The 26760-nt window shown below is 36.9% G+C and overlaps 3 protein-coding genes across 4 annotated transcripts; 2 read left to right on the top strand and 1 right to left on the bottom strand.

The window, feature by feature from the left end:
* The first annotated feature begins 2319 nt into the window (after positions 1–2319).
* On the top strand, positions 2320–8945 carry LOC128015547 (bcl-2-related ovarian killer protein homolog A). The gene is made up of 5 exons (XM_052599433.1): positions 2320–2531; positions 2754–2970; positions 4103–4231; positions 6621–6784; positions 7995–8945. Exons 1-5 carry the CDS (start codon positions 2505–2507, stop codon positions 8118–8120), a joined length of 663 nt encoding a protein of 220 aa, XP_052455393.1. The 5' UTR covers positions 2320–2504; the 3' UTR covers positions 8121–8945.
* A 1380-nt stretch (positions 8946–10325) lies between these two features.
* Positions 10326–21298, top strand: LOC128015551 (cysteine protease ATG4B). 2 transcript variants are annotated; one of them, XM_052599449.1, is made up of 13 exons: positions 10326–10416; positions 13118–13219; positions 13285–13356; positions 13461–13559; positions 13635–13736; positions 17138–17210; positions 17397–17476; positions 18264–18463; positions 18610–18688; positions 19040–19185; positions 20321–20377; positions 20467–20557; positions 20667–21298. In XM_052599449.1, exons 1-13 carry the CDS (start codon positions 10407–10409, stop codon positions 20738–20740), a joined length of 1185 nt encoding a protein of 394 aa, XP_052455409.1. In that variant the 5' UTR covers positions 10326–10406; the 3' UTR covers positions 20741–21298. The 2 variants fall into 2 exon arrangements, with proteins under 2 accessions (XP_052455409.1, XP_052455410.1); XM_052599450.1 differs by having other exon boundaries at positions 13461–13553.
* Positions 21250–24893, bottom strand: LOC128015552 (thymidylate kinase). The gene is made up of 5 exons (XM_052599452.1): positions 24501–24893; positions 24066–24174; positions 21969–22059; positions 21567–21764; positions 21250–21482 (listed from the first exon to the last, which is right to left on the bottom strand). Exons 1-5 carry the CDS (start codon positions 24628–24630, stop codon positions 21372–21374), a joined length of 639 nt encoding a protein of 212 aa, XP_052455412.1. The 5' UTR covers positions 24631–24893; the 3' UTR covers positions 21250–21371.
* Positions 24894–26760: the final 1867 nt, after the last annotated feature.

Here is a 26760-nt window from a genome sequence, read left to right on the forward strand (position 1 = left end):
TAATTTAAGTAATTCATTGGAAGAAAAACGGCAATGTAGGCTATGTGATAGCAATTTTTATTATTATTTATTTATTTTTACTACATCATGAGGGCATTTAAGTTGTTTTCAACAACCTGCAGGATGACGTGTTATTGTGATCATACAGATTTATTGTGCGACATATGTGCAAAGTGCAGGTCACGTTCAGTCTGGGGTTTATGATGAAAATCTCTGTCATGACCTGCCAAGAAAAGGATGTAACCATTATTATAAGGGACATAATGGCATTGTCAAGGTTTTTTTTTTTTTTTTTTTTTTTTTTTTTAGTTAATTTTGTGTTCAGTCAGAACACTACCTGCTTTGCTTTGTTAGGCCTGTTTCTAAATCAAGATTATGATCTCACTAAGATTTTCTTAGTGGACACAGTAGTTAGTTATTATTCCGTCAAATTATCTTCTAGGGACAGTTCCAATATTCCAATATTGTTTAGTTTCAGTTTTGGTCAAATAGTACTTGAATAGTTTTCTTTTTGTTTTATATTTTGTATAATAGCTTCAAATCACTTTTCACACTTGTTTTTCTTTGAATGTTTATAAAATAAATTGTTATCTAATTGACAAAATGCCTTTGTAGGCTACACATCACATCCATAGACATTTTCAATTGGATTCTGAATATGCAATCTTGAAACATTTTTAATATGCAAAATGCCCTTTATACTGGCTTAACATGCTTGCTTTGTTGCCATAATTAAGTGCTCTGTTGGTGCTTATATTGAGTTCAAGATGTTTTAGATGTTTAGATGTTTTTCTAAGAGCACATTTTCTAACCCAAAGCCTTAACTGGTCTTTGTGGTCAGATATTTATTTATTATTATAATATTTTTTTTTTTTTCCGACAGAAGTTGTAAAGCATATGCTGCATTAGTCCTCAAACAGGAAGCAGCTTCACCTCACAGCAAGATTACTTGTGTGGAATCTTTATGATTCTGAGTCTTGTATCAGTGTTTTTCTGATAATTTATTTTTAATACACAAACATTTAAATATATCATTTATTTCCAGATCACAATCAGTTATGGATGTTCCTGTTTTAGCTGCATTATTAGAGAAATGGTGAACCAAATAAATAATTTTGTGGTACTAAGGAAATTGTTATGGTTATTGCGTAGCTTCCTCCTTTTCCCTGAAGGGAGCAGTATAGTACAAAAATATTGTCCGAAGCCTGGATACATTTGTGTGTTACAACTTTCTGAAGATATCTGCTCTCTACAGTGTCATTCACTGGAAAGGAATGAAATGTAAACTGCAGCAGCAGTAGCAATGGCCTCCATTTGTCTGTATTCAGTATTGAGTTGCATTTTAACAAGATAAACTGTCACAATATTTTAAATAGGCCTTAGAATCAGATTGAACATTTTAGTTTTTAAATTGGGATACAGAGGAAGCTTCAAATGTGGTAAAAAAAAAAGGATCTGTAAAGTAGTGTGCAACTGCTTTCAACTCATTTGTTCCCTTGCTGAACAGAACTGCCTGGTTGATCTTGTTCTATACTCTTTGTTCTTTATTGTCCCTGATTTTGAGGAAGTTCACTGTACTTGAATAAGCTTTTTGTATAATTGTATTCCATTATTAAATGAGTTATTCAGCAATGGACACTTAGTATGTGCAGCATATTCCAAGGAATCACTAGACATGTCAAAACAAATCTTGGGGTTTAATGTGTGCGCATGTTTCTTTGGGAAAGCAGATGTTTCAGCTGGGCGGCTCTAATGAATTCTAACCAATACAAAAACAGTCAAGACTTGCAAAACAACTCTATCAACGATGGTGGGGGCATGTGACTGGAGTAACAACAGCTATGCACCATGCATTTTACAAACATTTTATTCACAAAACTGTTCTTATGAGTTATAAGAGAATGCAATGAGTTTGTGGCTGAAAAAAGCACACTTGACTAAAAATGTTGTTATAGGCTACTGTAGTCCATTGTTTTGTATTAAATTATAGTTTAGTTGGCAACGTTTTTTTTAGCCTATTTTACATTTTACATCACACTGTGTTGTTATAGACCACAACACCCAAAATATACCCCGATACCATTTTTATACAAGACATTATTTTCATTAAAGACGAGACAGACAGACTAAATTAATGGGTAATGTCCTGGTAATGAGCTCCCAGTACATTTTCTGTTATTGTATATCTTACAATGAAGATGAATAGATCTCCTTAATTCTATCTCTCTATCTAAACACTGGCTCAACTAGAAGGGCGGATATGAAACCACAACTGATAATCTCCGCCTTAACGGAGAGCTTTTCCATAGAAGGAGACTTGATGCGTGCAGCCCATCCAAACACATGCCTCTCAGCCTCCGACAGCACTTTAATCTCACCCTCACAGACTGCACCTCCGATGTCGTTCAAAATGTCTCTGTTTGAGACTTTGGGGGGATTTAAATGACTTGCGAGAAACCGCAATAGCAATTGATCACTGATTCTCTTCTCTTTTGTCCTCTTTAATGGGTTCACGTTCAGTCCGACAGAAGGTGAGAGCGAGTCTTTTCTACTGATGCAGTAAAACACGCGAGTTTTCTTCTTTGTGCAGATCGTTTAATGCGCCATCAGATTTTGGAAACAGAAGAAGGTGGAGAAGGATCAGTTCCGTGCACGACGATAAAGGTGGAGGTTGTCAGCTGATTGAAATCGATATCTCTCTCTCTCTCTCTCTCTCTCTCTCTCTCTCTCTCTCTCTCTCTTCACTCATGAAGGGAATGGAGATGTTGCGCCGCTCCTCAGTGTTCGCGGCTGAAGTGATGGAGGTGTTTGACCGCTCTCCCACGGATAAGGAGCTCGTGTCTCAGTCTAAAGCCTTGTGTAAGGATTACATCAATTCCAGACTTCATCGGGCTGAAATCGGAGGGTCTAAACCAGAGCAGGGATCTGGAGGAACACTGGCTGAGGTGTCTTCAGTCCTTCTGTGGTTGGGTAAGACATCTGACGTTTCACATGTAGGCTATACATTCATGATTATGATTATGGGGGTTTGCCAAGGTGTTACGCGTACTATAGTGAAGTGAACACACACACATGTGTCTGTGTGTGTATGTAGAAGAGCTAGTAACTAGAGAATAAGTTGTATACTTATCTACAGTAGCCTATCTGTTTCAATTGTAGGTTGATGTATAGAGGTTATTGTGGATTTGTCTTAAGAGCTAATACTGCACAGAACTTCCTGTCGGTTTTATTTTTTCTTGAGCCGTGCTCGTCCGGTTGATACAAAAATGTAATACCAAAGAAAAACAAAAACATAAAAAAATGGGGCATTCATGAATGTTCTGTGAACTTTCAGAAATGAAAATAAACATGTTTTCTCAGCTTCCTCAAAGCCAAACCATACAATCGCATAATATTTTATAACACTGTATCTCACCCACTGAAAAGTGCTTTGCCTTTTGTACCGTGTTGAACCATCTTCCACATTCCTTTCTTTCTTCCTTTCGTGAGATTGGATGTGTAATGGCTATGATAGCGTTTCATCTCACATCATCTGTTGATCAGACACACTACAAGTGGCTTAACATGTACCACATGACTGTCCTCTGAGACTATCATCTGTCATTGTGCTGTAAGAACCTGTTTTCTCCAAAAAGGGAAAGCACAGGAATTTGAATTTGAGACAATTGTGTAACTGTGGGGAGCTGCTTTTTATGGACAAAGCATGCAAACACGCAGATCATTATCACAAGAATGACTGAGGGTTTCCCACCCGTATGTAACTAGGTTAATCCTGTACTGTCCTGCAAGCCCTGTACTCCTTGCACCTCACCCACCTGAATCACTGAAGACAGATGATTCATGTGTGTGAGACATAACTCAACACATAGCCACAGACTTATTTAAAGGAATAGTTCACCCCAAAAATGAAAATGTAGGGAAAATTCACTATCGAAGATGTAGATGAGTTTGTTTTTCACTGGAACAGATTTGGAGAAATTACCTCCTTCTCTGAATTAGTGGTTTTATTCAATAAGACTCTAGACAGTTTCTTCCGGTGAGAAGAAAGCCGATCATTTGAGCCGAGGGAAACTAAAAACACATTTATCTCTCTGTCTCCTAGGTGATGAGCTGGAGTACCTGCGACCCAATGTGTACCGCAACGTAGCGAGACAGCTCAACATCTCCATTTCCTCTGAGAGCATAGTCTCTGATGCCTTTTTGGCTGTCGCTGCAGAAATCTTCTCTACAGGTTGGTCAGTCCCTTGTCTCAATATTCATTAAGTACAGAAAACGGTACATCTGGTTCTAGAGAAGTTGTCCATCCTTGCAGTTAAGCATTAGCAAATACTCACACTGAAACAGAGGATCATTTATTCTGCGAAAACAATATAAAACCTGGTTTATTTATTCTTAATATGATGTTTTTGTTCGGTTGCTGAATAAAGAAGGTATATTTACGGTACCATAAAGGGCCAATTCACCCAAAAAGGACAATTCTGAAAAGCACCATAAAATAGGGATTTTTCTTGAAAGTAAACAGTGTCTGGGCACCAAGGAAGTTCTCATGTTTATATGACTGCAACCTTATTTGGCCTCCCAGATTTACTGTAGGGTTTAGTAAATCATGTTCTTTTTTTTCTAACATGCACAGCTCTTAAGATGTGCTGTAACATGTTCATGATGTGTTAAAGCATGTGTTAAAGCATAACTGCTCATGTCAGTCAAAACAGTGCATCAAAAGACACAAAAGTGCTGCACCCAGTGATAACCTTGCACCTCCCGTCTGTCCTCATACCTGTCCTGAGGCAGTGCAGCTGAACTGGTAATTGGTGTTCACTTTATTATTATTATTTAAAACCCTCTGTGCACTTTTTCATATTACTGTGCAACTATATAGTTAGTGTTTTTTTTTCTTTACTGTGAATATTTCTACGACAATTTAAATAATGGTGCAATTTTTAAAGGGGTCGTGATCCGTGAACTGAGAAATCAATGTTCCCTTGGTCTTTTGACAAGAGATGAAAGTGAAAGTGAAGTGAAGTGACATTCAGCCAAGTATGGTGACCCATACTCAGAATTTGTGCTCTGCATTTAAGCCATCCGAAATGCACACACACAGAGCAGTGAACACACACACACACACTGTGGGCACACACCCGGAGCAGTGGGCAGCCATTTATGCTGCGGCGCCCGGGGAGCAGTTGGGGGTTCAGTGCCTTGCTCAAGGGCACCTAAGTCGTGGTATTGAAGGTGGAGAGAGAACTGCACATGCCCCCACACAATTCCGTCCGGCCCGAGACTAGAACTCACAACCCTTCGATTGGGAGTCCAACCCTCTAACCATTAGGCCACAACTTCCCCTCATTGTAATATAATTACATTATATTAGAACCCCAAACTTGCTCATTTGTCTGAACAGTTTATATTGAAGCCAATCTGCTAGAATGACATGTTGTGGAATGTTCCACATTATGACGTAATAGTGTGGCTAAACCCCGCCCCCACAGAAGAAGATCAACGCCTGCTTCTACATCACTGCCTGTTTAGCCCCACCCACCGATTCACGCTTGTAGTGTAAATAACAAGAGAAAACCAAACGATAAAGATGGCTCGGAAGACAAGAAGAGGCTTGCTGTGCCAAGTTGTGGAAAACAGTGTTTCTTTGCATTGACTTCCTTTTGATATCGAGACTAGGAAAGAGTGGATGAAATTTATTTATAATATTCCAGAACACGTCAGTAAGAACTGACCTTTGGTCCTTTGTTCACTTTATTTCACCTCAGATTCATTTACAAACAAGGCACAAATCAAAACAGGATTTTCCGAAAGATTGAAACTAAAGACGATGCTGTTCTGACTGTAATGTCACAACACACAAGTCTAACTTTTTTTTTTTATTCTGTGGTCACTGTTGCTTTGTCTGTTATTTCAGATCATTTGCATAGATGTCCATCTATGAGGAATGTAGACTGTTGTATGGGTCAAAAAAAATTGTATGGGTCAAAATGATCGATTTTTCTTTTATGCCAAAAATCTTTAGGATATTAAATAAAGATCATGTTCCATGAAGATATTTTGTACATTTACTACCGTAAATATATAAAAACTTAAGTTTAGATTAGTAATATACATTGCTAAGAATTCATTTGGACAACATCAAAGGCAATTTTCTCAGTATTCAGATTTTTTTGCACCCTCAGATTCCAGATTTTTTAAATAGTTACCATACATAAATGGAAAGCTTTGTCTTGTGCTCGTCTTTCTGAGTGACACTAGCTTGCCTGCGAGTTATATAACAATGGTTGAGGGATTATCAGGTATTTTGTTGACTGTTTATGATTTGCATACACGCTTCCACCAATGCACACATATACAGTAGTGACGGTGTAGAGTATATGCTGTCAGTAGAAAATGATTTGATTATGCTTATAATGCAGTTGTCGGCTCTGCTACTTGCATTAGCTAGGACACTTTACCTCTTTGTGGGGCCAACAATATTTAAATTGGTTAAAACGGGCAACACGAGAGATTAAATGGTACATGATCTTGCAATGTAGAATTTAAATATTCTAAATGTCCATGGACAAGGATATACTTTCAGTTGGATTATATTGGTGTCCATCTTTGTCTCTCTACAGGTGTAACATGGGGGAAGATTGTGTCTCTGTATGCCGTGGCCGGAGCTCTGGCTGTGGACTGTGTTAGGCAAGGGTATCCAGCGATGGTGCACACCATTGTCGACTGCATGGGCGAGTTTGTTCGCAAGAGCCTAGTGTCGTGGTTAAAGAGGAGAGGAGGCTGGGTAAGCAGTAAATCCATTAGTACAATCAATTAACAATTGAAAAAAAAAAAACACAGAAGACAGTTTGTCATACAGGTTTGGAACATCATGAGGCTGACTAAATGATGACAGAATCTTCATTTTTGGGTGATACTTCTGGATGCAATTGCAATTTTAAATGAAATTACCTTTGCAAGGCTGCAGAAATAAAAGGAAAAAAATGTAAATAATTATTTTCTAACTTAATGCTATTTATTCTTGTTTTGGCAAAGCTAAATTTTCGGCAGCCATAACCGGTCTTCAGTGTCAAATCATTCTAAAATGCTGAGTTGGTGCTAAATGATTAGAAATTGTTATTGGTACTCATTTATTAATACTAATTGTTCTTATTGTCAATGTTGAAACCAGTTTTTTTCTGCTTAACATGATTTCCATGATAAATATTTTAAAGATTATGTGATAACTAGAACATTAGAAAGAACTGTATTTTAAAATCGAAATCTTTTGAACATTATAAATGTTTTTACTGTCACTTTGTATCAGTCTAATGCATCCTTTCTGAATATAACCATTATTTATTTTTCTTTCTTTAGTTTCCACAAAAGATTTTAAGCAGCAATAACAATATTCAACATTGACAACAATAAGAAATGTTTCTTGAGCACCAAATAATTTATATAGAATGATTCTAAGGGATCATGTGACACAAAACATATAAAAATAGGAATAAATATATTTTAAACTGTAATACAATTTCACAAAACTACTGTTTTTACTTTTTTTATTTTCTTAAAAAAAAATGTAAGACCTATTTTAACATGTAAAAAATCTAACTTGTTAACAGTTCTTAACGTGATTAATGCGATTTTGAAAAATGAGTAATATAAGAAATATTTAACATTTTTAGAACACCATTCTATCACGGTTAGCATAAAATTATATTATCTCTCTTGTGTGGGTAAATTTGCTCCTTATAAAATTGATCCAATCAATTTTCACTTTAATCATCTGAATGCGTACTAAGCTAATTTGGAACTTGGACAGCTGCATACTGAAATATAACATGTTCAGACTGCTGAATGTTGGCTTTGGCCTAAAAGGCACATAGTTGAGTGCAAACTGCAGTTGCTTTTTCCTTTTGCTATTGCCAGATGATCTCAGAAAAAAAAGTTGTATGTTTATTTGTGTAATTAGTGTTTATTTAGTTCATATTTTCTCTGTTCTCTTACAGGTGGACATTACAAAGTGTGTAGTCAATACAGATCCCAGTTTTCGTTCTCATTGGCTGGTGGCAGCTGCCTGTGCCTGTGGTCACTTCCTCAAGGCTGTGGTCTTCTACCTGCTGAGAGAAAAATAAAGAGCAGCACAAACAAGTGACGAACAGCTGGAAACTCCCAAAACTGGCAGAAGGTGTTCCTAGTCAATGCTTAAGCCTTTCACTGCTCATGATGTGTTTACACTTGCACAAAGTTTGCACTTTTCCTTTAAAGGATATTCTTGCGCTCCAAGATGAAACAATATATTTAAGGCTTTGTTATGTTATGTATTTAACCTGGCCTCTTGCACTCTTGGCATTCCTTGCTGTTACCAATTTTATTGAACCTAAGCTGAGAGGAAGCTATCATGACCTTTGTATTAAAATAGTGTTCATGTACATGAACAATGCTGCCTAGACCAACTTTTCTTGTCAGAAAGTTTCTCTGATTATTATTATATTTTCACTTTCTCAAGTGGTGTGAAAAATGGCTCGGAGTATATCTGTGTGTGAAATGGAGATCAGTATCAGGATAATATTCTTGTATTTCCCAAGGAAAAACTCCAAAATACTGTATGACTGTGGGAGAGAGCCAACAAAGTAGATTTTGGTTGACTAATAATGAAAAATCGATTTCAGTTCATTCCATACTTCAAATTTGAGCATGACAAATAATTTTTCTCTATTAATTTGTCATATAATTTTCGTGTAATATTTTCCCCTAATCTTATATTTGGTGTCGTTGGTGCCGCCTTGAACAATTGTAAGATATTATGGAGCATCGCCATAATAACTTAAGACTTGATGATGTATCATTTTTTATTTCATTATTTTGTTCTCTTGTATAGTTTATGAAAATAATTCTGTGGAAACTGGTTGAACTGAATGTATGCAAAAATAAAAATATATATATACTTTTTTCAAAAATGTATTTACTCTGCTTTTCATAGGGTGTGAAAAAAAAACAGTATCATAATAATAAAGCCTTCATGCTGATAATTCACAACATTAGTGTTTTTAGTTGAAAGCCAGTGGGAGGTTGCAGTTTAGATCAGATAACGTAGTTTAGTGATATTGTTACTATGGTGATCATTCTCAACATGTGGTTTCATTTACCCAGAACCAAAAAAACTTTGAGAACACAGAAATGATTGGCTTAGTAACAAAGCATAAGTGAGTGTGTTTTACGTAGCTATTGGAAGAAATGAACGATTATGATAGACTGTGTTAAAGCAAATATTTCGGAATATGATCCAGCATATTTTGTCTGAGATGATTGAGTAACATTGTTAACTTGGCTATCTCTTTATAATTGAACTTTCTGCGTAATAATTCCAATTTGCGTCAACTCACTGACACCTCGTGGTTTTAAGTGGAACTACAGGCATGTGGTTATTTAAATGCTATTGATTTAAAGCAAAGTTACTTGCACAAGACAGAATAACAAAGGGTATTATAGTCCAAAAGAGGGTCATAGATTCGTCTATTTTAGTTACTTTGTAGAACGTATAAAAAAATCATCGATACCTGCTACTCAAAGTCTTTAGAATAATTACAATTACAGAATTAATATGTGTGTTTCAGATTCAAAATTACAAAAATGAACGATGTGGTACTTATTACTTGCTGATCATATTTTATCACTGGAAAACAATATTTTCCATTTCACACGTTATTTTGGATAACAATGTACATTGTTTTTAACTTTAATTAAATTAGCACACACACACACACACACACACACACACACACACACACACACACAAGGATGACAAGTTCGCGACCTATCACACACTTGTTCTACTGAGCCCCGTGCGCACGATTTAACAAATCAACTGAACGCAATAGTAATCGTGTGCACGTTTTAGTACATTGAGGGAACGAATTAGTAAATCGTGTGCAGAATTTATTTATTTTTTCTTGCATGTCATGTGTGGGGCTCCGTATTGTTCTGCTGCACAGAGATGATGTGTAATAATTTAATAATCAGCGTACAAAGGCGTAGGCTACTGTTTAGTTAAAGTCTGCTCATGTATTACTATTTACTTGACTATACCTGTAGTTTTTACACAACAACACGACAGAAATACAAGCCAGAGCATGTTAGAAATAGCATAATATCATGGACACTAAACAATTCTAACCAGAAATTCCAATATTAATGTACAATATGCATATGTACATTTACGTAGCGCTACACTCTCCGCGTTAATGTGGGATTGCCCTTGTTTACATCCGGTTTCCAGATAATGTCACGCCTTCAAATTCATTGAAGTGATCTGATTAGCTATCACAGTAATGAGGCGTGCTGACCAAGGCGGAAGTGATTTTCTATTCGTCAGTGGTAAGGGGCACTCAACAAACAAGATAGGCTGAATCGCTGTCGGGATGGATGCAGGTAAGAAAACCGCAGGAAAACAATTCCTTCGTATTTTATTTCGAGCTGTCATGAAATTGATAAAAAGTTAAATTCTCCCGTCGTCAACCAAGCACGCGCCTGTTATTGGAGAGGCGGTCTCTACAGTTTCGGAATTTGTCCTTAAAAATGCCAACTGGACATAAAACAGAAGAGTCAGCTGTCAGGTGACGGATGGACACAGTTTTGTCTTCTAGATGTCATGTCACTGCACCAAAATGCCACGGCCACCCGGGAAAACTGTTAGGCTTTATCGGCTGTGCTTTAGACTCCAGTCAGCGTCCTACCTTGAGCGTTTGTGGACATCACAGGAGCCTTCCAGCTCACGAATAAACCGTTCAGCTGTAAATGCTTTAGGGAGGTTATAGATGTCGTTTATCAAATTCTGCATACTCTGATCATGTGTTTGCCAATAGCTTATAGGTTAGGGACTTTTACATACTGTTTCATGTCTTTAACACTTTGGTGCATATGAGATTTATTAGAAATAACAATTTTGTGGCCGTTCTAAAAAGAGTGTAACTTTTGGGACAACGTAAAGTTACACATACATTGCCCTTCACAAGTATTGGATCAGTAAAGACAAAATTGTTCTGTTTGCTGTTGAGTCAAGAAATCTGTAAATATAATTAAAAGATGAATATGAGACAAAACTACAGAATTTCAGATTTTATAATTGGGTGGTTCAACACAAAGATGTTTTATCTACTAAGAAGATCAGCACTTTTATTGTTTCATCTCTGTATCTGATGTGAGCAGAAGTATTGGAACAGTTGCCTCACAGCTCTTTCTACATTTTCAGCGGTGTCCTTTTGCATTAATTCTTCAGATATTAAAAGCAGGGAATGTGTTTTATCAGTTATATCCATTGCTTCCAAATTCTAAGTCTTGCATTCAATAATGACACACACAAACCAGGAAGATGACGAGGAAGCCGACTGAAAGAAAAGCAAGCAATTTGGATGCTACAAGAAAAGAGGAAGTCAATAAGAACTATAGGAAAAACAAAGGGGCGTGGAGAAATCAGGAGTTTGGAAACTACTGGTGACAGCAGCAACCAATGACGACCTGATCGGCTGAGTAAAACAACAGTAGTTGATGACAGAAAAATCATAAAAGCTGTGAAAATGAACCCCAAAATACATGTCTGTAAAATCAACAACAATCTCCAGAAAGCTGGGGTGATACTCAGTCAATCTTCAGTCCACAGGAGAATTTAACACAGAATAACAGAAGCAACATCGCAAGATGCAAACCTCTGATCAGCACCAAAAATAGAGTCAGTTTTGGAACTGAGCTGATGGACCAATGAGACAAAGAATAACCTTTATCTAAGTGATTTGAAAGAAAAAGTGTGGAGAAAAAGGGAGCTGCAATTGGTCCTAAGCATACAACCTCATCTGTAAAGCTTGGTGGAGGTGGTGTCATGGCATGGGCATACATTTTTGTCTCTAGTACAGGACCTATTCATTTTAATGATGACTTAATGTATGAAGGCAGTAGCAGAATGAATTTGGAAGGGTCCAAAATCATCTTGGCTACCGATATTCAAGAAAATGCCACCAAACTCATTAGAAAGCACTTCATATTGGATCAGGACAATGACCCAAAACACCCTGCCAGTTCAGTCAAGGACTTTATCAGGGAAAATAAATGTAAAGTCTTAGATTGCCCAAATTGATCTCCAGATTTAAATCCAATTGAACATTAATTTTGCCAGCTGAAGAGGAGACTAAAGAGAGAAACAACCTAAAATGAGCAACAGTTGGAATTGGCTGCATTAAGGGCTGGGAAAAGCATTTAAAAATATAAGACCAAGAGTTGGTGTGAGTGATGTTTATGGGTTGCAGACACACTGCTCTGATTGCATGCAAGGGATCTGCAACTAAATATTAGCTTTTAGTCTTTTACATCTGCCTTCAATTCAACTGTTCCAATACATATAGTGGGATGAACTCTAAAAGTGCTGTCCTTTTTATTTGGTAAAACATGTATTTGTCGAAAGACCTAATAATTAAATGTTACATTCTGTAGTTTTGTCATATTTTAATATTTTAATCATATTTGCAAATGTATTGACTCCACAGCAGAGAAAGCAATTTTGTCTTTACTGTGCCATTACTTATGGAGGGCACTGTACACCGTGATATAACTAGTGTAAACAACAACAGTAAAACTAGTGATGAAATCAGGTACCACTTTAAGATATCTTTCAGTTTGTTAATATTAGTTAATGGATTAGGTATCAACAATAAATTATAAACTACTATTAATCTAGGTTATATTTATTTAATGTATATAGTATTAGTCATTATTAATTCATATTTGTTCATAAAGCATAAGCTTATAAATCTAAAAAAAAAATGCATAATTAAAAACAAATGAGATACATGCTTGATTTGTTGTATGTGTGTTCATGAAACTATATCTTTAATTGGAAAAAAAATATTTTATATTATATATTTTTATATTATATATTTTATATTAATATTTTTTATATAAAATATTTTATAAGTAAAAGGTTTAGATAATGATAGATAGATGGCTGAGCCTACTAAAAAAAAAAAAAAAACTGAAAAGATGTCCAAAATGATGTCTTTGTTTTTCTTTGATTAAAATTCTTTCTGTTGGTCTGTAAGAATTTGAACTTCCAGTTGGTCATCATTGGCTTTTCTTTCAACAGCTACTCTCACATATGACTCGTTGCGCTTTGGAGAGATCGAAGATTTCCCAGAGACCTCCGAGCCTGTCTGGATTTTGGGAAAGCAGTTCAGCGCTCTAACAGGTAATGAAGTAGGAGACACTGAAGGTTTTGTGTTTAGTTGTTTCATGATGTTATTTATGTCCTAGAGAAGGATGAGATTCTGGGAGATGTCACCTCACGCTTGTGGTTCACGTACAGAAGGAACTTTCAGCCAATTGGTGAGAGTCATAGTCCTCAATCCTGATCTTACTGTCCAAGGAATGCATATCCGAATAGTCTGTTTAGTTTTACAGATGGTTTGTTAATGGATGTGGTGTTGCAGGTGGCATTGGTCCCACTTCAGACACTGGTTGGGGCTGCATGCTTCGATGTGGACAGATGATTCTTGGGCAGGCCTTGATCTGCAGGCACTTAGGTAGAGGTAAGACTACCTGTGTTACATGGTTGGTGATTATGGCGTCTGCTGTTCTCTGAGATGGTTGTATTTATTCTTTAGACTGGAGATGGAGTCCAGGTCAGCGGCAGAGAGAAGAATATATCAGTATTCTCAATGCCTTCATTGACAAGAAGGACAGCTATTATTCCATCCATCAAATAGGTACTGCTCCTCATCTACCTGAATATTATAGGAATAGTGTTAAAGTAACTATTTTCAAGGGTAAACTAAAACAACAACAAGATGGCGCCACGTTATGGCTGCCATGGTCTGGAGCTCTTTTGCTGTTTTTGTTTGTTTGTTCTGTGTTTAGTCATTCTTTTACTATCATTTTTAGCAGAGACAAACTACTAGATATAAGGCAACACACCAGACAAAATCTTTCAGTTTTTTGATTATTCAGACACTTTGTTGGTTGTTCTGGTCATGGAGGCAGCGGTCCTGCTCAAACGCATGCTCAAATGGAAACGTAGGAAGCGTGTCAGTGCGCTGGTTAAACTCCACAAACACAGCTTCCAAACAGTGCTTCCTAGTATCAATCTAGCGAATCTCCGATCCCTTCCTTACAAAATCAATTAACTCCTTCTCCTCACTTGCACAAACAAGGACTTTTCACAATCGGTTGCATTGTGCTACACTGAAATCTGGCTGAGTGAAGTCATTCCGGATAACACGCTACATCTGCCTGGCTTCCAGCTGTTCAAAGCGGATCGAATCGCAGAATTAACGGGAAAAACAAAAAGCAGTGGACTAGCGATGTTTCTACTTAAATGAAGGGTGGTGTTCAGATGTAACAACTAAAGAAGATGTGCTCTCCTAATTTAGAGGCACTCTTCGTGAACTCTAAACCTTTTTTATACGGCGTAGGAGTTTTCCTCGTTCATTCTTGTGAATGTTTACATGCGTAAGTGCAGAGCTGCAACAGCTGGCCGAACAAATACCTGAAATGGAGCAACAGTACTCTCTTTTAATCATGCTTGGAACTTTAGTAAAGCAATTTTTCCCATGAACTGCCAAAATACAGACAGCAAGTTAAATGTTTCCACCAGAGACCGCAATATACTGTACCACTATTACAGCACAATGAAGGATGCATTTGGAGCTCTCTGATCACTGTTTGGTTCATCTTATACCGACCTACTGACAGAAGCTGAAATCAGCTAAACCTGAATAAGGACTGTAAAAAGATGGACTAAAGAAGCAGAGTGGGATTTACAACCCTGCTTCGACGGCACTGATTGGAGTGTTTTTGGAGCTGCTGCCACCAATCTGGACGAGCTCACTGAGACTGTAACAGGTAAAACTCAAACAGGTTTGTCATACCAAATAGGATGCTTACAGAAGTGGGGATACAATCTTTTATAACCAGGCCAGGAACAGACTCACAAAGGAGAGTAAAGTGGCTACAAAAAACTACTGTAAAAAGCTGAAAAACAGTTTTCAGCCAAGGACCCAGTGTCATTATGGACTGGTCTGAGCAACATCACTTAAGTATAAGACCCCACCCCCACATTCTGTGGAGAATCAACAACTGGCTGATGATCTGAATGTGTTTTACTGCCGATTTGATTGTGATTTTTTAAAGTACACAAATAAAGGCAAATCTTTGACAATTCTGATTATCTTTTTGATTAATAGGAGTAGTTTCTTCCACTGAAATAAAATATGTTAAGTTTTACACAGTTAAGCTTTGCTACCTTGACAATGCAACCTGTTCATTAAAAGAAAATATAGTCAATCAAACATGAAAAAAAAAACATTGCTAAGTTCAAATATGTAGTCAAATCTGTGCCGTTAAGTGTTATCACTGCACTGCCATTATGTTATGCAAAACATTTTGTTTTACATGGATATTAAAATGTGAGTGAAGTACATAATAAAAATAATTTGGCATTCAAATACATCACAAATACGGAAACATTTGATTTTGTGAGAGACCCAACTTTGGTTTCTGTTTTGTTTTAGCCTAAACTAATTCGTTTTGGCTTGTTGTTAATATTGCTATCTCTTCTATATTTTTAATTCTTGTTCTTTTCTAAATAACCTAATGTTAATTGAAAGGATTGTTATGGAGTGAGATGAACTAAAATAGCCTAGCTGTGTTTAAAGTGTTTATCTTAATGTTTGTAAACATTTTTCGCTCCGGCATTAGGCCTATTTCTGAATTAAATTATAAAACGCGACTTGTGATATTTTTTTTCTTTCTCTAAAACCTTTTTTTTCTGGGGGGGGGGGGGGGTAAATGTGCGTAGCGTAGGCCTATTTTAACCATGCAGCAAACTTTTTTAAATATATTTATAAATTCCTCAAAATAAATGACTTTTTTAACTGTTTAACTGATTGTTTTAATTGGTCAAAATTCTTAATGGTTAACTGGTTAAAATGGACATCCCTAGTCCCAGTCCAGAACTAAATGTACAAGTACTAAAGTACTGGGAAGATTTTGTGCAAACTATTTAACAGTACCATTTAAAGGGTTGCATTCGCACTGACAGTGTGTACTAGAAAGTGACATAACCCAACGTTATTTGTGCAGCGTTCAACAATGGGAAAAAAAGAAGAACAACTTTAACATGAGGATGGAGGATGCTGTAAACGGAGCTGTGTTTTTGTTGTGTTGCGCAGTTTTTTTCAACAATGGACATGGAATGTTGACGTGTACGTAAAACGATTAAAAGAATGGAAAGGAGGACTAAGAATCTCCAACGACAACTGGCAGTGCTACATTTGCTGTAAATTCCTGCACTTCCGCGTCCGTCCATCTATCGCTGTTCATCATACTTGTGAAATAAGTTGACACAATGTTTTAGGGGTGTCCCCTACGAAGGACTTTCATAGTCGAATCGGAATTGTCGAATCTTGCTGATATTCGAATCATATGTTTGGGGGCAAAATACATTGAGTCAAGTCAGACATTCACCAGCCATAATTACTGATGTTAACACGCAGGGAAAAATGTTTAACAAATGCCTCACAAAGACAAACGGGTAAATAATGTTTTTATGTTTTGATTAAAATATAGTTAACACTAAACGTCAGCGAAACACAATTTTTTACAATAGTGCTCTCATTATAAAGTATTCCTGTGTTCATCTGTAATGGTCTAGTTCAGCTCAGTTACCAAATCAGACATCAGAAGACAACAATGGACAGTCAGGACTGTTCCCTCTGCCCAACTTCCAGAGTGAGGAAGGGGCTAAGAAAATTGCGCTGTACCCCTCACACCCAGCACACTCTCTCCTTGAACTGTTGCCCTCTGGCCAGAGCTACAGAGCCCTGAGTACCAAAATAGCCAGACACAAGGCCATATCCCACCTGAACAAAACACAACACACCTCAGGACTGTACATCTGTAAATAACTTATCAAAACTTTCATCTGTAAATCACACATATGCACATTCACAGTTCTGTCTACTGGCATTTTTATTTTTCTATATATTTTATTAATATATTGCTATTTTTGCACACCTTGTGTGTGTGTGTGTAAACACACTTGGCAGTAAAGCTCTTTCTGATTCGGATTCTAAATTACTGTATTGACATTACTTATTGTTTTCCTCAGCTCAAATGGGTGTTGGTGAGGGCAAGTCTATAGGCCAGTGGTATGGTCCAAATACAGTTGCACAGGTACTCAAGTAAGTTGGCCAGTAAAAATGAAATATTTATAAATATTTATTATTTATTAAATAAGGATCCTTTTGTTTTGTGAGTTTTAGTAACATTATAACTGGGAAATGTTATTTAAGCTTAGTAATCCTGAAATAAATTACTTTTGCTTTATTGTCTTTGCATAAAATCAATTAAATTTTGTGCCCATCTAGAAAACTGGCAGTTTTTGACTCCTGGAGCCGACTGGCAGTTCATGTAGCTATGGATAATACTGTGGTCATAGAGGAAATCAGTAAGCTCTCTTTCATAGTGTCTCTTAAGTATGCCTAGATGGAATCTGCAGACATTAGTGTTTGCTTCTTCCGCACTAATTTAGAGGGGAATTTGTGGAATTTTGGGAATGGATTTGAGATGACCATACTTTACTCTTGTTAGAGTAAACACATGATACAATTAGCCAGTATATTTAAAGGGCAATATTGCAGAAATGAAAAAGTTAATTTTAAAATGTTTATTTATGTCCTTTCATTAGTATATATATATATATATATATATATATATTATTCACAAGTTTTATTTGTAACGCTTCTGAAAAATCCTTTTTATAGAACAGCTCAAAGATCGTTGTCCCATAGATATAATTATCAGTGGCATCTACTCAGAGTTATTTTCAATTGGAACAAAACAATAATTTGCTAATAATTTTTAAACACTGAAATCATGCCAGTTCTGTTTTTGCAAAGTCAGATATACAGTAGATAATGTTATAGTAGTTCATCTTGACATTGCTTGTTTCAAAAGACCAAGGTGAGATGTACTTAATCCCTCAAATATTCGATTACACATTATTGTGTCTGTGTACTCTCACAGAAAGATGGCAACTGTGACTTAACTATGCAAAACCTGCTGTAGCTCAATTACAGTTGCACTTGTAAACATTCATTGTCAACTGGGCAAAAAGTGCCTATTATAAATTGAGATAATAAATGGGGGGGGGGCAATTTTGTAGGCTGAATAGTTTTTATTTTCTTTCAAAGCTGAGAGAGAAAATGACTGTTTTTTTTCTTTGCTGTCTGTAGAGAGGTTGTGTATGCCGTGGCTGGACTTCGACAGGGGTGCATGTGCGGTTTCTGAAGAGCCTCTGGAAATGAATGGTGATCTGGAGGGGGCTTGTGCTCTGGTAGAAGAGGAGACGGCTCTGTGGAAACCCCTTGTTCTGCTGATTCCACTAAGACTTGGCCTCAGTGACATCAACGAAGCTTATATTGAACCACTCAAGGTAAATCTATAACATTATCTGTGACATTATGAATAGATAAAACATTCTACTGTTAAGTTCAGTAAGCCTTCATCTGTTAATTGCTTTAATAACCATCTATTCAAGTGTGCGGATTGTTGGACTTTATCCTCATGTCTTATCCACAGCAATGCTTCATGATGCCTCAGTCTTTGGGAGTAATAGGTGGGAAGCCGAACAGTGCTCACTACTTCATTGGCTTTGTAGGTAAGCAGAGTTCTTCAAGCTAAACCTAGAAAAGTCAGATTTCAATTGGCGAATCACAACCCAAAATGGTTTACCTGTCTCTTCTTAGATGACATACATATTTCAGATGGCAAAGTAAAACAAAATATTGTGTGCCCAATCAATATCTATGGTATTTTGTCACAAATTTATCAGTTTACTTGGTAGAAGCTAATTAAATTAGGTTTATTTAAACCACTGCTGTAATACTGTAGTAGTAGTTAGATGGTTTATCTCTGGTTTAGTACAGATTATATAAATGCTAAATGTTATATGGTAGTGTATTGTGTTTTAAACGGCTTTATTCTCTTTTCTCATTGATGCAACCTGCAGGTGATGAGCTCATTTATCTAGACCCCCATACCACTCAGCCGGCTGTGGACCCAAATGAAGATGGGCAGTTCCCAGACGACTCCTACCACTGCCAGCACCCTCCCTGCCGAATGCACATCTGTGAGCTTGACCCCTCCATTGCCGCTGTAAGTAGAGCTTACTCTTGAAACTCTGAGTTTTTAAGATAAACACACACACACATACTTTGAATCCTGTATTTGTAAGTGTATAACTCCTGCCTTGTGTAGAAGACACAAATTATTAATTTCAGTATCATTTATAGCTGCCCAGTATTACTCTGGTATAACATTTAACATTATGACCAAAATGTATTTTTCAGTTTAAATGGTCTCAGAAGATGATGTACTTTACACATAATTGTCAGTAATAAATGCAATTCCAGATTTCTTGATTTTTAAGTGAACTTAAAACATTCACATGACCAGAGCGGTTTAATTACCCTAAAAGATGATGTATGTGTCATAAAAAATTACAGTACCATTATAAAAATTAGATTACGATAAAAAAAAAAATTCATTCAATTGATCAAATGTGACAGTTTATTTATAATGTAACGGAAATAATCTAATTCACATAAATTGTGTTCCTTTGTACTTACTGATTATCAAAGAATCCATACAAATGTATCATGGTATCCACAAAAATATTAAGCAGCACAACTGTGATGATTAAAAAGATATGTTTCTTGAGTACCAAATCATCATAAGGTTAAAAATCATTTCTGAAGGAGCTGAGGACTAGAGTAATGGCTGCAGAAAACACTTTAAAATACATTAAATACAATTATATTATTTTAAATTGTAATAATATTTAATGCTATTTCTGTTTTAGATCAAATAAATGATTCCTTCATGAGCAGAAGAGACAACTTCTTTCAAAAATGTTTTTTTTTTTTTTTTTTTTTTTTTAAATCATACCGACCCCAAACCTTTGAACGGTAGTGGATGTGCATAGAGTATGCAATTATGCAATTATAAAGATCACTCTGGATCATCTAGTAAATCATGATCACAATACATGTAAAAAACTGATTCACGTGATATAGCTATACATTTTATAGTATTATTACATAAAGAAAAATATGTATTTATTCTTGGATTATCATCCCATTTCCCCCACACTTGTCTGATCAAAAGTGTAAAATGTGTTCTCACTTGTCTAGGAAAATTTGGGATTGAATTGTTCAATAGAATTGTTAAAAAAAGAAAAACTAATTTCCCTGGAGTAACAGTATCAATTATGCCAAATGTTGTCCATCAGGGCTTCTTCTGTCAAACAGAGGATGATTTTGATGACTGGTGTGCACAAATTCGTAAGGTACTCAAGCCATAAATTGCTTTTACATTTTTATAGCTTCTGTTCGTATTTGTACCTCTAGTTAACTCTTTTGTTTTCCCCTTGTACAGGTTTCAAACTGTAGAGGTCTTCCTATGTTTGAATTGGTAGACAGTCAGCCATCTCATCTAATAAGCGCAGATGTACTTAATCTCACTCCAGGTAATCTCTTATACTGCTTTTTTTTTTTTTTATAGATTCCGAATTCAAAAAGAGCTCGTAAAGAGTTCTATAAATACACACCGTTATTCATTACATTTTTCCTCAACAGACTTCTCGGATTCAGACAGGCTCGCACGCTTCTTTGATTCCGAGGATGAAGAATTTGAAATCCTGTCTTTGTGAAGAACATTTGCCAGACTTTCACAATTCCGTGGTAGAGCCTCCTCAAAGGAAAGAGAAGAATACAGTTGACGTTCAAAGCCACTGTGGCATAGTCACCTGCGTCAAACACACCGCTTTCTTCTTAAACCTTTATGCTGACTGCGCCGAGGTCAGGTGTCATGGTCACAGGCCCTCAGGATCATCAGTACGTACTTACTTAGTTGCATTTATGTGCATCCATATTGAGTCTTAACACTACAGATTATTTTTTAAGTGATATGGTGCCTTTTTACCCCCTTAACTTAAAACGCAGGTTTGCCATAACGCATTTTATGGTTTTGGTCAGGAGACATGCTAATCGGATTTGATTTAGCATTTACTCTTAACCAATGAAAGTCGGTGAAATTTTGGACCTGTATGAAATTGTAAATGACAATGAAGGTTACCATTACCACCAAGATTGGGTGCGATGGGCTGTGTAATTATACAAGAATGATTTTGTCTTGATGTTTCAAATCTCTGTACACACATTTATTTTGAGTATTTATTTATCAAATGATTAAAAAAATTAAAATACAATTATGAATTTTCTGTTCAACATATTGTGACAGAAAAAGTGAAAAACGAAAAGCTCTCAGAACCGGTGATCCATTCACCTCCACAGCTCTCCAACTGGCTGATTCTCGGCTAAACTGATAATGTCTTCACTCAAAAGCTTAATATCTTTGTGCACCTCCTCTATGGTCCTTGCAGCATCAATTACCTAGAGAAAGAAAGCCAAAAGATAGAGATTAAACTAATTTGAAGATAGTTGCATACTGTAAACTTACAAAATAAAATAAATCACCTTCCAATTGACTGAGGAATCTTGCATGAGCTCTTCAAATCTTTGCTGAACTTTGCGTTGGAAAGCGCTTGTCTCGTACCGTTCAATTCCATATTCTCCACGGGTTGCTGCCATACTGGGATTGAGCTGCAAAAACATCACCAGGTCTGGTTTTGGAAGCCCCACATCTGGATTCATGCACCACTCCAGAGTGAATCCCTGAACATTTACATAGAAAACAACTTAATGAATTTCTGAATGAAATTAATCTGAATTTCTGATTAATATTAAGTTCAAAATAACAGCATTTAGTACAAAATAATATTTATTTGTTCATTTATAATATTAACAATAATCTTTATGATCTTTTATAAATGAATACCATATTTTTTTTCCCTGTATTGGAGTAACTGTAACACTCACAGGTTTGGCACTAGTGAAGGCCACTCCTGAAAACGCATAACGGTCCACCACTAGATTGATCCCTTGTTCCAACTTCTGTTTGATCAGAGGCCTGAAGAAAGAAAACCGACTGATTGGTTGATCATCTTAAAGAGGTCATATGACTCGATTTCAAGTTTTCCTTTCTCTTTGTAGGGTTACAAGCTCTTGGTGCGTAAAGTCAAATACTAAAGTCTCAAATCCAAAGAGATATTCTTTATAAAAGTTAAGACTTGCCACTCCCTCCTAAAACGGCTCGTTTAAACACACTCCCCACGTCTACATCACTGTGTGGGAAGATTTGCATACCGCCCACATGTTCATGCAAAGAAAGAAGGTGTAACTTTTATTCTTGCTGTAGTATTGTTGTTGTTAGGCCGCGATGTTGTGGAGATGCTGCGTGTTTCATTGTGAAAGCAAAACTATGTTTGGCTATGTTTGGCCAAAAGAGGAAGATATGTGCTTCGTCATGCCTAGAGCTGATCCTTGCTCGTCGCTGAGAAGATGCATCAACTTCCTGCTGTGGATCGCCGGATTGGCTTTCACTTTGGACAAAGCAGAGTTCAGCCCAGGGTCGTCACATGTGGTTTGCTGTAAGCTCCTTCATTAGGTGCGTTTACATGGACACCTTTTTTAATTCCATCGGATTGAATTCATTCTGATTGACGAATCCGAACATAGTGTTTAAATGAACGCTGAATAAAGTGTTCAGGTTGATATGCACGTTTACATGTCACAGACTTCTGATCGGATTTACTCTTTGGAAATGTACACACTGCATGAATAAAATAGGTGTGAAAGTGTCCCTTCCAGCACCCAAAACTAGTCATCTTTTGATGAGAGTCTTAAATAAGGATGGGTGAAACGTGATTCTGTTCCACTTCACATACGCTGAGCGAAAGGGGAGTTTTATAATGACAGGACACATATTTATGACACTTTAGTCACCAGGAAGAACAGCTCGTTCCGCGCGTCATTCGTCATTACACTATGGCTACGTCACTGCACATACGCAGTACTTTCCTGTTTCGGTTTTTAATCCGATCAAGTGTTTACATGTCCTCTCGCTCCGATTAAAAAGTGATTATCCACCCCTTACAATCCGATCAAAATTTTAGTCGGATCTGGCCAATTCAATCCAATTGACGTGTTTACATGTGACTTTTTTATTCTGATTGTGCTTCTAGTCCTGTTACGATCGGATTAGTAGTGTCCATGTAAATGAAGGGCCGTTCTCACGCTGGCCTCTGCTCTCTCTAGCTGGCAGTGTGTGATGCTGTGTTTCGTTGTGAAAGCGTAATTACTTTGTTTGGCATTCCAAAAGAGGACATGACTAGAAATAATTGGTTAAGTTTTATTTACAACACTTTTCCAGAACAGTTCAACCCAAATATTCAGATATGTGCAGCGCATTTTATGGAGGAGTGTTTCCTGGGAGAGCAGCCTACAATGCCTGCTGTTCTGACTTACAGACTGGTAGTACGTTTTTTATATTTAAAGATTTTCCCACTGATGATTCAAACGCGAGTTTTGAGCAGTGTAGAGTAACGCTTGTTGTTTTCATTTCTCCAATCACAAATGCAGACGTGGTTTTATGTTTACACTGCACAATAAACAACACATAAAAAGACAGTCATTATAATCAGTAATTATGTCCCCACTGGATGCAAGAAATGGTTCGTTTATTATGCGTTTGAATGTTTTTGTCTCGTCGCTACGGTCGGAACACAGCATCACACTATGGTGAGGGGCATACAATTTCAGTCACACACTTGAGGTTTTTGGCCAATCACAACGCACCAGATAGCTGGCCAATCATAGCACACATCGCTTTACAGACCAGTGAGTTTTGTAAAAATCAACAGGTTTCAGAAAGACGGGGCATAGAGGAGAAACAATACTGTACATTGGGGAAAATGTTTTTTTTTTTTTTTTTTTTACCTTTAACTTAACGTACACTAAACCAAATCATGTTCTTTTTAACAACATCATATGACCCTTTAATGAAAAATATATCGAGCCATTCCCATTCATGCACTACTGAATTAATGTGAAATTAACTCTTGAGTGATAACTTACACCATTTCCCATCGGTTCGCAGAAAACAGCAGGTGAACAGTATGATCCTCCAGATTACTTTTCTTCTCCAGGTACGAACTGATCAGCTGACCAATTTTAGTGGCTCTGTCTGTTTAACAACAATAAAAAAGGCCTCAATACAAAAAATAAAAATAATACAGTCATGGATTAAGGCCATGTCTCAAAACCCAGTGAGCTGCCAAATCACAGGCTTCCTGATATTATGAAAATCCAGGCAAATTATGTCTCATATTATTTTCTATTTAGCCTTTCATGTTGACTAGTTAGACACGGCTCACTCTTACGTTTTTGATTTTGAGATTCTTCACTATCATTTGAATATTTCAGATAACATATCAGAGTATGTCCAGGTAAGGGCTTCACAAAATGGTTTACATGGGATAACTTAGGTAAAAAGAAGGGAAAACATTTGACCTGGAAATCTCATCATTTCTACCGCTTGTCCGCTCTGCTGTAGCGCCTGCACAAGTCTTTGACATTGCGTTGTTTTCCCGGCTCTGTCTACTCCCTCAAGAACAATTAAAGCTCCTCTTCTGTAAGACATGGCTCTTAAAAACGCGGTTTTAAAAAGGAAGAACAGGGAGCAAGTGCTGACAATGGTTAGCAAATCGTTCACATTCGTTATCTCTCTACGCGGTACTTTTCTTTCAAAAAATAAAACATCCGGGAATTCGTATCGTCCTCTACTGTTGCCAAGTCCACGGATTTTCCGCAGAATTGGGCTACTTTAATACTGTTGTGACTCCGATAACGTGATATTGATCCCCAGGTTTGCGAATTTTAGTAGGGGAACCCCGCCAAAAAAGGTGCATTTTACCCTCCAGAACACGATTTTTAACTGGGGATCCCCTAAAAACGCGTTTGCATGTTATTTATTGTGAAAATCCGGCAACCCTGAGTCCCGCTCTCAAGAAGGGTCTGCCTGCAGACGAGAATTACCCAGGGGGGCAGGGTTCAGGCAGGGTTTCATATTTTTTGAAGCACTCCTGGGCGCCGCCATTGGCTAGCAGACCCCCACCTGCTGTTAGCATTCCATTGACTCCCATTCATTTTGGCGTCACTTTGACAGCGAATAACTTTGCATCTGATGCGTTTAAAGATTCCATTTGTCCATTAATTATTTCTAAAGAAACACGAAACTGTATACAAGGCGCCATTACCTTGTATCTTACGTTATGGTCCCGTAGAAGCAGTTTTTGTAAAAACTAGGCTAATGATTACGTCATAACCAGCGACTCTCTGTCGCAAAGTAGAAAAATTACCGAAAAAAAAAAGTAGAGAAATTACCGTATAGACAGAAGGAGAAGCTCGCAGACAATCTTTTACTGTCTATGAGGCAATCGGTTGGACGTGGAGGCATAAAGTCAAGGGAATTAATTAATTAGAATACTTCATCCCGATACCCTGATATTTTATGAAATTATAACTTCGGCAAAAATAATAAAAAAGAGGAACAGGTGTAGGTGCATTAACTCATTGCATCACTAACTCAACAGTCCACTACAGTTTCCTTCAGCGACTGAAATATCTGCACAAAAGATACTTCGATCAGCTGCTAGAAGATCTCGCCGTTGGAGAAGACTGTTGATTTTATACTCTAAAAATGTAAGTATTACTACTTAAAAATTAAGATTAGCCCGCAATGAATTACATCTTTTGCCCACCCCAACACTTACACGCAATAATAACGATAAAAGCCAACCAATAATTATATTACCTTTTTTCTTAAAATGACATTTTAGTAAAAGAAGCTAAATCATTTTTTTGTTGTGACATAGCTATACATGAATATACACTAGTTGAACAAATGCAGTTGATGTGAATACATCAATTTTCAGTCAAGCAATTAATACATGAATAAAATATTTAGGTTTTATTTACTGACAACAACAAGAAACATGACTAAATTATTAAAAGAATGTATAAAAGATAGCACCACAATAAATACATACAAGTCAACAACAGATTAAACAAATCTTTATTTAAACGTTTTGTTCTAACAATCATGTATCTACCATGATGATGGCTGTCTGAATCACACAACCATGAAGCAAGATCAGGGGTACACATGTGTGGGACAATTTGGCTGCTGCTGCTGTGTGCTCCAAACATTCATGTACCTCCTCTCAATGAGCACAACTATGTGTAAAACATTTTACACAGAGCAACATTTTTTTACATCTCATGTTGTCAGCTTTCCATTTCTTGCCAAATTTAATTTCATGTTTAAAATTTCATGCATTTTTTTGTTTTAGATTTATTACTTTTGTAGTGGGGCTAAACCACTAAACTGGTGAGTAGAAGGTTGCTGGTTCAAAACCACCAGTATGTCCTTGAGCAAGGCTCTTTTCTCCAGGTTCATCCAGTGGATTGTGGGTCCTTGAAATAAGAGCTCTGTCAACCCCTTATAAAAGGGGATAAAAGCTCCATGACATTTTTTGATGATGATGATTTTGAGGCTTCTTGAAATTCAGCCTTGATTGTATAAACAGAAACCAGCAGAACAAACTTTACCAGAATCACATTCTCAGTGTCTTTTGGTCTTACTCTAGATGTTCTCACTGGGTCTGGGGTCACTGAGAATGAAGAGAACACAGCAACATCTGGCTCAGATGAGACAGTAAGGGCAGGTGGAGTGATGGAGCGTCTCATCCGTGTCGCTGGACCATTTCCA

This window comes from Carassius gibelio, chromosome A6 (assembly GCF_023724105.1).
Source record: "Carassius gibelio isolate Cgi1373 ecotype wild population from Czech Republic chromosome A6, carGib1.2-hapl.c, whole genome shotgun sequence".
Taxonomy (NCBI): Eukaryota; Metazoa; Chordata; class Actinopteri; order Cypriniformes; family Cyprinidae; genus Carassius; species Carassius gibelio.

Coding starts and splice junctions, on each gene's coding strand:
- LOC128015547 (XM_052599433.1), top strand. CDS start 2,505: ATGGGTTCACGTTCAGTCCGACAGAAG. Junction 2,532..2,753: donor CACGTTCAGTCCGACAGAAG/GTGAGAGCGAGT, acceptor TCACTCATGAAG/GGAATGGAGATGTTGCGCCG. Junction 6,785..7,994: donor TAAAGAGGAGAGGAGGCTGG/GTAAGCAGTAAA, acceptor GTTCTCTTACAG/GTGGACATTACAAAGTGTGT.
- LOC128015551 (XM_052599449.1), top strand. Junction 13,220..13,284: donor GCAGTTCAGCGCTCTAACAG/GTAATGAAGTAG, acceptor TTTATGTCCTAG/AGAAGGATGAGATTCTGGGA. Junction 18,464..18,609: donor CTTATATTGAACCACTCAAG/GTAAATCTATAA, acceptor TCTTATCCACAG/CAATGCTTCATGATGCCTCA.
- LOC128015552 (XM_052599452.1), bottom strand. CDS start 24,630: ATGTCTTACAGAAGAGGAGCTTTAATTGTTCTTGAGGGAGTAGACAGA. Junction 24,175..24,500: donor AGAAATGATGAGATTTCCAG/GTCAAATGTTTT, acceptor GTTGTTAAACAG/ACAGAGCCACTAAAATTGGT. Junction 21,765..21,968: donor CCTTCACTAGTGCCAAACCT/GTGAGTGTTACA, acceptor GTAAATGTTCAG/GGATTCACTCTGGAGTGGTG.